Source organism: Chrysemys picta, chromosome 7 (genome assembly GCF_011386835.1).
Source record: "Chrysemys picta bellii isolate R12L10 chromosome 7, ASM1138683v2, whole genome shotgun sequence".
In the NCBI taxonomy this organism is placed as follows: domain Eukaryota; kingdom Metazoa; phylum Chordata; order Testudines; family Emydidae; genus Chrysemys; species Chrysemys picta.
In genome coordinates, this window is record NC_088797.1 from 75,031,901 (window position 1) to 75,045,235 (window position 13,335).

The following is a 13,335-nucleotide window of genomic DNA, read 5'->3' on the forward strand; positions in this document are numbered from 1 at the left end:
GCCCACTCAGAGGAGATCTACCAGACCTCATGCTGAAAATGTTGGTGGCCAACAGTGCTTTATCTACTCTACAGCTTTCAGTATTACTACCACCTGTGGAGCTTAATTGGTAGCAGCAGCAGCAATAATGAGATTGGACAAAAAAAAAAGCCCAGTGGAGAGAAGGCCATACTTTCCAACTTGAGACTAAATTGCAGACTGCTTACTAGAGGCAAAACTTCCACTGAAATCTATAGAGTTTGGCCAGTATACATTCCTGGGATGTTATGTTACAGTTATGTTCCTGAAGCCTTGAAACTCATTCGTACATTTCTTTAATGTACAGCAGCAGTATGCATTTTGGACTCATGAAGATGTTAATAGCACAGTTTCTACACTACTTCCTATGACATACCCTCCACTGTTATCGCTTCCATACTTCAAAAGGCGCGCGCGCATACCCCTCCCCCCAACAGTTGCTGTTTTAATTTTTTTTTTTTTTTTTTTGTAGGATGGAAAGATTTCTTGCCCACTGATGCCTAAGTAATTATCATATCCTCGTTTAATTTCTATTGTGTGCACATTTATACACACCTACGTGCGTATATCTGTATATATTCTAGGTAGGGGATCATTGATATGCTGTTGTAAATCTAACAAATAGCTGAATTCCAGCAATATTACAAATCACTGCAGCAAACCTTGAGTAATTTTAGATACATCATCAAGTTTAAGAACTTGTTCACTGTTTTATATGATACTTGGGTCCTACTATAGCTTTTTAAGAACGTAAGTAAACAATCTGAACTTGTTCCCTCTGCTTCCTCTAGTTTTAATTTTGTTTCTCTTTTTTCCTTATCACTCAGCCCCTCTTTTCCCTTTCCCAGTCTAACTTCCTGTTATCCTGCTCTCCTCAGAGTGCCAACACCAGAAGAGTAGTTGTGAGTGCTGCTTTAATTTTTGCTTCCCCATAATCCTTGCAGTTTTTAAACTTTTACTTTTTATTTAAAACATATTTAAAATTGTGAAGTTTTTAAAGCTGCAGAAATTAAGAAGTGAAAATTAAAGGCAAAAAAGTACCATGGTAGTTTCAGGGATGGACTGGAACTGTTAGAATTTCCAATAAAATGGATAATTACAGGCTTTCCTAACATCATGCCCATGAGTTACATGGCTGTGGGTTTACTAGTAATCGCTTTATGCTGGAAATCGGTATATTTTATAGGTTCTCTTAAAGAAAGTTTTCACATAAACTGGTATTTATTGATTCCAAAGGATAACAAATATAGACCAAAATCTGCCGATGAACAAGACGACATGCAAATAGGATTTACAAAACAACTCTTTATATATGTGGATGGATGGGGTTTACATTGTATAAACAGAAAATCTCACCTCTGAAAGTTTGGTTTTAGGTTAGGAGAGTTTATAGGATTACAAATGCAGTATTATATACATTGATATTAAGTTAAGCCAGTCCATATTTTACACCCAGCAATTCAAACAATATATTAGAAGGAAAGGAAAAAATCCTCCTCATAAATTTTTATTTTAGTCATCAAAGCACAATCCTTTCTCATCTTCATCGGTGGAATCTGCATAGGATTCAAGGGTATTATATATGAAAGGGTAAAGCTTCACATCTGGTCCTGGAGTAGAACAGCTTCTGCATTCTTCATTATAATATCTGAGCAACAGCCTGTAAACATCCCCTTGAAAATGAAAAGAAATAAAACCAATGCACGTTTCTAAAATTACTGCATCATACTAGAAGTATGTATATATTCACAACCAACAACTGTGTACTGGGTACAGGCCAGAGGATCTGCATTTACATGGATTTCAATGGCAAGGAACATTGTTTAGGGGAAGTGAAGGGACAGCAGCTCTTATTTCAGTGTGTAGACTGGAAGTGCAGACCAAGAGGGACTGTGCCATAACCTGTGGTTTGCGAGCTATTTGAAAACAAGGGTTTGGGTCCCCCTCAACTTCAGTCCCTTGCACGAAATCCATTGCTTGCACAACTCCTTGCACAAAATTACCTGAGCTCTGAGCAAGGAGTGGTGAATTTCACAGTAACTGTATGTATATACACTTTCTAATTTTAAACAACAAAACCATTACAGAATGGGTTATTTTTTCAACTGGTTTGGAAAGACCTAAATTTAGAGTTCTGTTTCCCACAAAAAGTTAGAGACACTACTATCAGCAGGGCAATGAATGTAGCTTCTCCTGTACTGCGAGTCCCAATGACTTCAAATCTGGCTACTTAGGTGTATCAGGGCTTGTACGATAGGGATCATAATACCATATCAGAATAGTACGAGGGACAAAAATGTGGGTCTTATTTCAAGTTCTATTTAGAGCTCTGGCAGGCCTTTAGTTACCATAAACTACCTTATATGATGGCACATGTTTATTATCTACCACTTTTTCAGGAATAGCTTCTTGCATAGACCTTTAATGTTGAGGTTTCCTTTACTTAAATTCAGCACTTTTATGATCCTAGTGTCTACATTTCTTACTGTTCAACTTTCACTGGAAATGGATTTATTCCCCTTCGTATTTCACAGGGGAGGGAGATTGTTTTATGCTTACCTACAGTTTGGCCCTTTTCAGTGAGAAAGGTGTGCATGCTGTAAATATCTCTCATCAGCTCAGCATCTCCAAATGTAAAATAAACCACATCTCGCCCAGCCTCCGCAGCTGCAAGGATTTGTATTAAGGCTGCAGCACATAAATAAATACATAAATAATAATTAAAAAAATAGGTAAATATAGACAATTTATTATAGAAGTAGAGTAATTTGTGCTCTAAATTTAAGGTTGGGAGCTTTCACAACTAATAATCACACCATATAGTACTCTTCATCTGGAGATCTTAAAGCCCACTTTTTGTAAAATTGCAAGCATCATTCCACTTAAAACAAAATACAACCAGAAACTGACGCTCAAAGCAGGTTTTTTCATATGGAAAATAGGGAAAATACTTCCTTCTGAAGAGTAAAATGTGTAAGTATTCATGTTAAGAAACCTTACTTAGCTAGTAGTGTGATAGGCACTTTACGTATTATTTAATCACATGTTTAGCTCAATCAGCCTACAATGTTCCAAAGGCTGGATCTCTATCAACTGCTGAATCTATGGAGGGTTACCATTATTTCTTGTCTCTGGACATATACCTGTCTGAATGCTAATCTTTCCATTCACAATATCCGTCAGGGATATTATCCACTCTATGCTCACCAGTAGAAGGTGATGAAGAATTTTATGTTAAACAAAAATATGACCTAGGGAATTGTCCTTGCATTCACACCTGGCAGGGCAAAGCACACTAGTAAGGTATTCATTGTTCAACTAGGAGGAGGAATCTTTCCCATTTTATTTAATACAGACAAATTTAACATAGTATGCTCTTTAATCAAAGGGCCCTTTTAAACCCAGAACTAAATTATTCATTACACTCATCACATACACTATCAATCTCAATTTGGGGATGATATTTTAATTTAAATACTTAACCAACAGCCTATGGATTTGGAAACACTTCAGTAGTTCTGTTTTATAAAGGGCCTAATGAAGTAACCTGCATAAGAGAACTGAATCTAATGACTCTTCACATTTAGGCCAAATGAACTATGCAACTGCACGTTGCACTAGGAGCATGAGAAGGTACTCTGTAAACTGCTTTCCACCCAAGTTTTTACTTTTAATTGCTAAAAATCTGTAAATTTGACACTCATGAAAGCGAGGGACAAACAGCGGTGACTTCAGTCAGACTTCCCACCATGCAAGCCTTCCCTTTCCCTTCTCTCACCTCTGCTAGGGCCTGATCCATGTCCTTTGAAGCTAATGGAAAAAACCTCCCTTTGGTTTCTCACTTTATTTTTTTGAACAGATTTTTTCAGGTTAGAGAACTTTTTATAAAAACACTGATCTGGGTAGTTGAGAAGTACCTTACAAATAACATACCCCATTAAAATATATTTTCATAACACTATGAAGGTACTGAACATTTAGCATTTATTTTAGTTATCTCAGACCTTGCTCTTCCCTTTTAACTGGAACATACTGGAAAACTGGGTAAGTATTTTAAAACAATCAGGAAAGAATTCCTTTCTATACAAGAAGCATCACTTCAGATTATTCCCCCTAAATTAGCACAATGGAACCATGAATCCTAAATGAAACCTTTCGGCAGTACTGCAATATAGGATTATGATTTTCTATTAGATTTTTCTAAAGAAAAAACTAAGTTGGCCTGGATAAAGTGTTCCAGTAGGAATCTACAGAATTAAGGGCAGATCTGCTTCATGGAACTATAGAAAAGAGTGTACAGGCCAAACAGCTCTTGTGCAAAGAAATGTAGAGGACATGGGAACAACGCTGATGACTATGGCTGTTAGACTGTAGTAAGTCAGAGATCCACAGGATAATTGTATGCATATCCTTAACCCTTTCCAGTACATACAGTACATAAAATGAACAAAAGAAAATTAGAGAATGGAAGCATGCAAATCCTCTGTGAGAAAGAATCTCAGCATTATGTGCCACACAGTGCAGTTCAGAAAGATAAACAAACAAAGCCCACTTCACAATATTAAAGCAGAATTTTTTGAAGAAGACAAAAAAGGGGCATTTCTATGAACAGCCAATTCTGTGGTGACTTTAAATCAGTTATAGCCCCACCTCAGGCTGATCACGTTTGATACAAAGTAGAAATTAATCCAAATCAAAACCTTGCCTCCAAGCACCCCAATCTTTGGGAAGATTTAGATGTAGATCCAAACTTTGTAGCTCAGTTGTATCTCTAGCTGATAAACAGACCGATATTACCACATATGTGTACACAGCCAGATAAGCTCATCTTTTAAATATTCAAAATATCTATGCTCATAGCTTAAGATCACTGAAAAAAGTCACAAACAAGCTGAAAACTACTTCAAAAAGTCTTATTTAGCCAACATAGCATTCCTCTATTTATAACCGGGATAATTTTCTTTCTTTATACTGCAGTTTGCTGCGTTCTCAGGTCACTCACTGTGACCTTGATTCAGACTGTATTTTCAATACAATAGCTTTTCTTTAATGCGTGACACTCAATCATGCTGGAGTGTGATTAAGGCTTCTAGAACAAATGTACTATTTTGTTTTTAAAAAAATATAAAATAACCAAGTTGTCCTGAAACATCTGCAGAATCTCTTGGTAGAACATTTGGAGATGAAGACTATTTTCTTTTTTAATCATCTGTGAAAATGAATTCATATCTCAAACTCGAATCTTTGCATTTCTGAACACACATAAAAACACTGGTCAACACCAGACTAAAAAGGGTTATAAAAATACATATACAAAATATAGCCAAAAATGTCATATCAGTACACAAGATCCTCATTTCTAAAGTTGCTTTCTCACTGCCATATATTGTCAGATTTAAGACAGCCTGTAAAGTCTATAATATCAGTTTCTTTTAGTTAATGAAAACTACAGATGACATTGATAATCTTACATGTATATACTTCCTTCCATCATGAAGGATCCTAAAGCTCTTTACAAACTTTAACCAATAGACTTTTCCCCACCACTAAAAACTGAGCTACTATTGAGATAAAAACATTCCCAAATTTCATAGTGCAAATAATGGTATATAACATTTTAGAACAAGAGGAGAAAATATCTTTTGCACTTGAAATCATATAGGGAATTTGCCCAGGCAGAATGTAATAAGTAGTTTGAATTTGGCCAGGAATTACCACTTCAATTCTCAAAAAGAGAATCATGGGATTTTAAATGACCAGAAGTTGGTCAAGTTCATAGTTTTGCCCCATTTTTTATTCAAAAAGGCTGTTTTAATCCTTCAAGTATCATATCAGCACTGACTCAGGGGAAAAAAAAAATCACATACTGAATCATAATACCTCTTGTGCATCACCTAGCTGTTCCCTAATTCTACCAACCAAATACTGACACAGCCACATCAGGTTAGAGCCTGATCCAACTCTAATTGATGTCTTTCCACCAATTTCAGTGGATCAGCCCCGAAGTTTATAATATCTGATGGAAGCACAGCATAAGATTAGAGCAGCGGTTCTTAAACCGTGGGTCACGACTCCCTTTGAATGGGGTTGCCAGGGCTGGCTTAGACTTGCTGGGGCCCGGGGCCGAAGCCAAAGCCTGAGGGCTTCAGCCCTGGGTGGCAGGACTCAGGTTGCAGGCCCCTGCCAGGGGCTGAAGCCCTTGAGCTTCAGCTTTGCCCCCTCCCACCCAGAGTGGTGAGCTCAGGCTTTGCCCCCCCCCCCCCAGCGCAGTGGGGCTTGGGCGGGCTCAGGTTGTGAGGGTGGTGAAGTAATTTTTGTTGTCAGAAGGAGGTCGCGGTGCAGATTAGAGGATACATGTGTATATTCTGATCTATATTCTCAACACAGTACCAGCAGCAAAACTTGTTTTCAAATGGTACTAAATTGAGAATCTCAGCTCTGAAAAATCATAGATGAATACAGAAAGTAAGGCAAATTCCACCAGTAGGTAGAGAAAGTGGCTAGTTTTCTCTTGCCAGACTAGAGATAATTATAGCACTTGGCTTACTGGAGATCAGGTTATAAACATTTTCTAACATCAGAAGGCCACAATGTTAGTGAACAAAAGCCAAATAAAATTAAACTTCTGTGCATATATTGTAACTGAAGAAAAGCTTATTTATGCTTCATAACATAATTTATATTTGTTTAAACACACACTTAGAATTCTACCATGCCCTTATACTCTCACTCTCTCTGATGTCCTCCTCTAATTTTCATCTACTAAAACACTGGAGATTTTTTTTTTTTTTTTTATTAATGTAATGCTTCTCTCCTCAACAAATCTGCTGGGACAGTCCTGCTTAGCCATCCCCAGACTGGACCTCTGCATGACTAGAAGAAAGGTATTTTCAATAGAGGACCATCAATTGTAAAGTTCATGTCCACTGTTGGTCCAATCATGCCTTAGTCAAGCAATCATTATTTCTAGCAGAAACCCATACATTTTGGGATTACACTGGGATATTGCATTTCAGACTAAAAAGAGCTCTTATTCAAATTAAAACATTTATTAAAACTCCCTAACTTGAACTGTCTATCAAAGATGATCACAGATTGCAGCAGATTTGGCTCTTTGTATTGATGGCCTGAACCTGGTAATCTATTTTATTTAATGGAAAACAAAAAACAGTTGTCACGAAATCAATGAGCACGGAGTGAAAAATAGGCTCTCGCTGAGTAACACACATTTGGGAAAAAAACTAATGAAGCTGGCAGCCTGAAGATCATGATGCTTACATTTAGTTTCTAACATAACCACTTAAATATTCACTAGGCCATAGTTATAAAACTAACTTTTGAAAATATTTTTTCACCCCAAACACCTGACAATAAGCAGCAAAATATGCCAATTTCTGTTTAGATTTAAATTATGTTAAATTATAACTACGCAGAACTAGATTTGGGGATTTACTAATCCAGAATCCAAACAAGTGCTTGATTTGCAGGTACCCACAAAGTGGGAAGCAGTCACAAATTAATCCAGGACTTTGGGGTCTGCTACAGGCTGAGTGCCTTGATTAAGGACAGTGCAAGAGAAATTGAGGGATTTGGTTGCAAGGAAGGAGAAATTTAAGAGACTGCAGGTCCCAAGAATACATGTTGCCTTTTAGGAAGGCAGAGATCAGGAGGCATTTATAGAGGCTTCAAAGGAAGCTATGTTTTCTGTCCTTTTTTGAAGATATCAAATACGTTGCACTGGCAATTGGTACCCTGTGATGAGGCAGAACCGCCCCGCACCAGCCCTAGCAGCGTCAGGCTGGTAGCACTGACGGCGGAAGTCCCGCCCCGTACGTACTGAGCATGCTCCAAGTGCTCTGGGAGTATAAAAGGAGGGAGCCCAGCTTAGTCTGGGCTGGCAGCCGCAGGGGAAGGACCTGACTGGGAAGCGGGGAGGCCCGCAGGGAACCTGGAGACTCGTGGGAGACCTCAATGCGCAAGCCGGTAGGAAGCGACCCGTGGGTGGGGTGATGGACTGGTACCTTGCCCCCGGCAAGCGTCAGCATGTTTTGGCAGGGGAACTCCCCCCCCCGCCGCCCGAGCCAGGGGCAAGGTCCTACGCTGCGGTTAGGGCCGGAGGCTGGGACCCGATGGAGTGGGAGGGACTCTGGCCACTAGGCCATACTGCCCTGCAACCCGGGGTGACCCTAGAGACTCTGGCCACTAGGCCGCATAGCCCTGCACCCAGGGGTGATTCTATGGACTCTGGCCACTAGGCCATACTGCCCTGCAACCTGGGGTGACCCTAGAGACTCTGGCCACTAGGCTGCATAGCCCTGCACCCAGGGGCGATTCTATGGACTCTGGCCACTAGGCCATACTGCCCTGCAACCCGGGGTGACCCTAGAGACTCTGGCCACTAGGCCGCATTGCCCTGCACCCCGGGGCGATTCTATGGACTCAGGCCAACAGCCGTATTGCCCGGTAACCAAAGGCACATACCTTCACATACCCTCAAAGTGGTAGGGGACAAAATGGGGCATAAGTTCTCCTAGAATGAAACTCATTCTTATCAGCCAACAATCTCCAATATCATACTTAACATTGTACATCTTCAGAGTGCTATACAGACATTAACCCTTGTGTTGGGTAGATGGGCAGGTATCAACCCTGTTTTGCTCAGATTAGGAGTTTGCTTAAGGCAGGGGTGACTAATGCTTTTCCTGTAAAAATCGGTGCAAACATACACTGGATAAGCAAGAAAAGAATGAGAATAACTTGTAACAGATGGAAGAAACTGAGGGCGAGGCAAACTGTGCTTGCAAATAAATGCAGGCACTATTTTGCAACCAAAATTATTTGCGCCTGCATTTTAGGGTCATTTAGGTATCTAAGCACTCTACCTGCTTTGTGAGTACAACTAGGTAATTACAACAGCTTTGTGGGCCCATAAATAAAGGTCCACTTAAGATCGGGCTCAAAGTTTGGCCCAGAGAGGTTTGGCCCAAAGCCACAGAGTGTGCCAGTGGCAGCAACGATTTAAAACTCAAATTCTTGGCTCCCATTCCCATGCTCATTCCATTTGACCTTTCCTGTCACAATACAATTACACCCTCCTCCCACTATAATGTGCAAAATACATGAATTTAAGATGGTTAGTACTACTCCAGCCCTTGGCTAGCAGCAGTTTGCTATGAAAACTCATTTCAATTTTCGGGACTTTTAAAGAGGGAGGAATAAAAACTTATTTCCTTCTAAACCAAAGTGTCCAAGCACCTAAAATAGAAAACTTACTCCAACTTGACATTTGATTCATTCGGTCCTTAAAACATTGCTATTATTTACCTTTCAATCTGGAATCGCCACCAAAGGCACCACATCCCCAGTTTCCTGTGGCTACTGCTGAAAGATGCTGAGGGGGAACAGCAGGTCGAGCGAAGCCACAGTATGCCTGCAGGCAGACAAAAGGCACATCAGAGGAGGTTTTTGACAGTAGTTCTGATGCTATATTCTTAAGCTTAGTGTTAGATAACAGTAATCTGCATTTTTATTCTACTGTTTTCTGGTAACCTAAAATTCAATATATCTTCAGGCTGGCTTAAAAGTGAAAGTTAACACACTAGTTTGTTGGCAAATGAGCAACGATAGGCAATGGAAACATTTAAAGTGAAAATTAGATAGGAAAACAAAATCCTACTTATTTCCCCAGCACTAATGAGGAGCAGATGCCCTAGGTAAAATTCCAAGAATATCTGTAAAACAACACTTTACATATTTAAACGTAATGTGTACTTTATATTTAGTGAAAGCTCACTTGGTCCACTTGAAACCTTTCTGGAGAAATAGCCACTATGCTACAGTTTAACAAGAAAGAGGATACTTTGTACTCAGTTGAAACTGGAGGGCCTATTTAGGTAAATGGGAAATAATTTTTTGAATGGAATGTGGCTGAGACACTGGGATTAACCCTACTTGTATGGAAAATGCCATGGTCTCTTTAAATTACCATACTGGTCAGAGCCTAGTTTTCGTGTCTCATCTGAAAGCAGTACAGTACTAGGGGCTTCAGTTCAATATCTACTCAGACGGAAGAGTACCACCTCCCAAACTATTATGCAGGTTCCTTAGAGGGCTTCCATCCAAGCACAGGTATTTGTAGTTTTTCTGCATAATCCCCTTTATCCTATGCAACTCCTGCTGTCCTAGGCCCTGCATAATTGTCACCTTTCAAGGATAAGGAAGCATTTCATTTCTGGTTTTCACAAAACTAAAGGTTAGATTAGCTATAGGTTTAAAATGGTAGAATCCTTCCTTACTGTGCCTCTCTCATATACCAGTACTATAAAGTTAATACAAATTCTGTCCTTTTTATTTTTTAAGGTTTTTGTTTGTTTGTCTTTTGACCACCCAATTGTTTCTCATAAAGGTGTAAAATCTCTTCTCATCAGAATTTAGAGAGCATGACCAAAAAAGGACCAACTTGTGATTTGCCAGCTACCATAGCAATCAAAGACAAAAGAAACTCATCTGAGCCAAGGAAACAGAATGACCTTACAAGAAAAGGAGACAAATTTTCCCAGCACTAAATTAAATGTAATGAAGCATTTTTGTGATTGCTTGTGAAGTGAAAACTTGAAAAGCCTATCACTGATCCACACATGGAATATTATGAGACCATTACAGTAGGTTAAACCACTATGTAACAGCAGGACTAATTTGTCCCATGTTCTTTAAAGCCCTGAAAATAAAATACACAAAGCCATCTTAAAATACAGGTCTTATATAATATGAAGTGAGGGAAAGAGGGGAAAAACCTGATACACACTCACAAATCTTGGATAAAGTAAGATGCTCCTACAAAAGACCCAGGGGAGAAAAAGGGCAAATCTCTCCATGAAATTTTTACAAAGATAAAAAAATTATTGAACACATTGTCTGGTACGGATTAGTAAACATGGTTTTTTCGCCCCCAAGTAGTCTGTAAATTCTGACAGATATTAGTTATGATTTGGCAGTACACCATTATTCAAAGTTTACAACAGAGAGCTTACACAACAGTTCACAAATTACCTGTTCCATCAGATGCATGTGGCTTTTTAAAGTCTCTCTCAAGTCAGAAATATTGGTGTGCTCAATGACTGGAGCAGGTTTGTGAAAAATGACAGCACCTAGCAAACTATTACACAGCTGTGTGGAAAATAAACCTCCCCAGCTGAAAGAACTGGATCTGTAGTGGAAAAAGAGCCATTTTGTTTCTGTGTTTGGTTGTTTATTTGCGGGAAGGAGTGGGACATGTATTTTTGAAGTACACAGAGAGAATACACGGAGAACATAGAAACTGCCTTTATATTCTCTCTCACTCTCCTATCTAACAACAGATTGAAGCCTCCAGAAGTAGCAAACTGAGTGCCTGGAGTACCTCTCATTGCTCCACAATGACCCTTATAGCCAATATAAGAGTGGAACTGTCTTGGTCATAAAATATCTCAAATTTCTAAACAATGATAAGTGATGCTCTGCTGGAAATTAAAAAGATCAAGTTGCATCTTGATAATTAAGCTATAAAGTATCACCAGGAATAGACTATTATTAACTAGCACTATTCTCAAGAGAATCATGATGATAATGCAGTAGCCCTGTGTACTATCTTACTATTCCATTTCTTACATTGTGTATTTGCAAATCTTAATATTGAAATCAGGCACAATGGATGCCTTAAAATTCTAAACAGCTGATCTCGGACAACAATCAGTTTTTTCAGGGATGGGTTAAACCAGGTGTACAGCCAGTTATATTATAGTTATCTTAAGTTTGGTTAAAAAATAATGTATTTGCTTTATAGTTTGTGGCTAGTAAGCCGAAAAAGACCCTAATCAGCAAATAAAGGAAGGCTGTGAGAATAATTAGTAGTAGTAGTTGTAGTGTAGGAAGGATGTATGGTTCAAAAATAACTAATAAGCAGCAGTAGCAAGAAAAACTGCCTTAAAACCTTTTCTCTTCAAAAGAAACAAGCACAAACCTTCCCACTGTTCTGCTGGTAAGCAAGGAGATGGGAGTATACAAGAAAGGAAGGAAAAAAGCAAGGATAAACTGCTTCGAACTGGGCTTTTGCTACAGCTACCAAGTTAGCTGGTGGGTATAAAGAGAGCCATGAATCTGAAAGTTCTTTGTCAGACCCTACCTGATCATTCTGGAGCACACTAGGATGAGACGGTTTTCCCTCGGTCTGACCTGTTTTTAAATATACTGATCACATGCTTATGAATAATTTGTTACTTTATTGGTGTAGTGACTGCTTATCTTTAGGCTGTTAGATATGTTTTGAGCAATTGTATAAATACCATTTGTCCTTTGGACTTAATAAAGAAATTTATGGTTGAATTAGTGTTTGGTGATCTCCCATATTAATATTAATTTCAAATAATATGAATAATTCCAACACCATGAGTAGGTGTCAGTCCCAACAAACTGCCTCTTGGGAAAACTGACTGACAACTAACATCTGGTCCCACCGAGATAAGTGCAACTTAAAAAGGAGATACAATACCAACTTTTAAGAAAGGCTCCCTTTTAAAAGATAAAACCACTCCATTAAATATCTCTCTCAATTATTTCCTAATTCTTAATAATAGAATAGAAGTATAACAGAACTGCAGGAGTCAATGGATACTGATCCCTATCCTATGATGGGGTGCCATTCTTGCATAAACAGATATTTGATGGCCTAAATAAATGGTCTAATTAATTAAATCATAATACATTTTAGATAAGAAGAAATTGTAACCCTTATTGTTTGTTTCCACACCACACAAAAAATATAATTGACTGAAAACCAACGTAGACAAATACTGTTGTATACTCTAGCAATATGTTGTCTTCAGAAGGCATGGTGATTTCTAGTATGATTTAGTACAGAATTCCTCCTTACATTTGAGTTTACCTTACTTAATGGAATGTAAAATCTATTTCACTCAGCAGTTGGCTTAGCATTTTCCTCAGATATGATTAACCTGTTCATGTTGAACTACCGCTGCCTAACAGGAGTTCTAAACAGAAGAAAATGCATGCATTTATCCTAATATATGAAAGGATTTGCATCTATCAATATGATTGATAAGTTTAGTCTGATCTCAAATGCATTGGGGTGGGCGATTTAGTTTTCCAATTAAACTGTCACTGAAGTTTACTAAATTCATTTACTGTCTTTTTCAGGGCTTATTTCATTACCATCAGTGATGGAATGATGTGATATATGTTACTTTATACAGGAAACAGGTTTTTAAACTAAAATTAGTCTTGATTTTTTGGAAAAATTACCTTAAAAGTGGTATTTCCTTT

The 13,335-nt window shown here is 38.5% G+C and overlaps 1 protein-coding gene across 13 annotated transcripts in view; it reads right to left on the reverse strand.

The window, feature by feature from the left end:
* Positions 1–1,303: 1,303 nt before the first annotated feature.
* PARG (poly(ADP-ribose) glycohydrolase) overlaps positions 1,304–13,335 on the reverse strand; it is a 127,525-nt gene continuing 115,493 nt past the window's right edge. For all 13 annotated transcript variants that reach the window (XR_010589214.1, XR_010589213.1, XR_010589212.1 and 10 more), the window contains 3 exons: positions 9,343–9,448; positions 2,578–2,706; positions 1,304–1,691 (listed from right to left, as the gene is read on the reverse strand). Coding sequence is in view for 10 of the 13 variants with exons in the window: in XM_042854672.2 (XP_042710606.2) it covers positions 1,531–1,691; positions 2,578–2,706; positions 9,343–9,448 (396 nt within the window). In the remaining 3 variants the exon portion in view is untranslated. The remainder of the gene's footprint in view (positions 1,692–2,577; positions 2,707–9,342; positions 9,449–13,335) is intronic.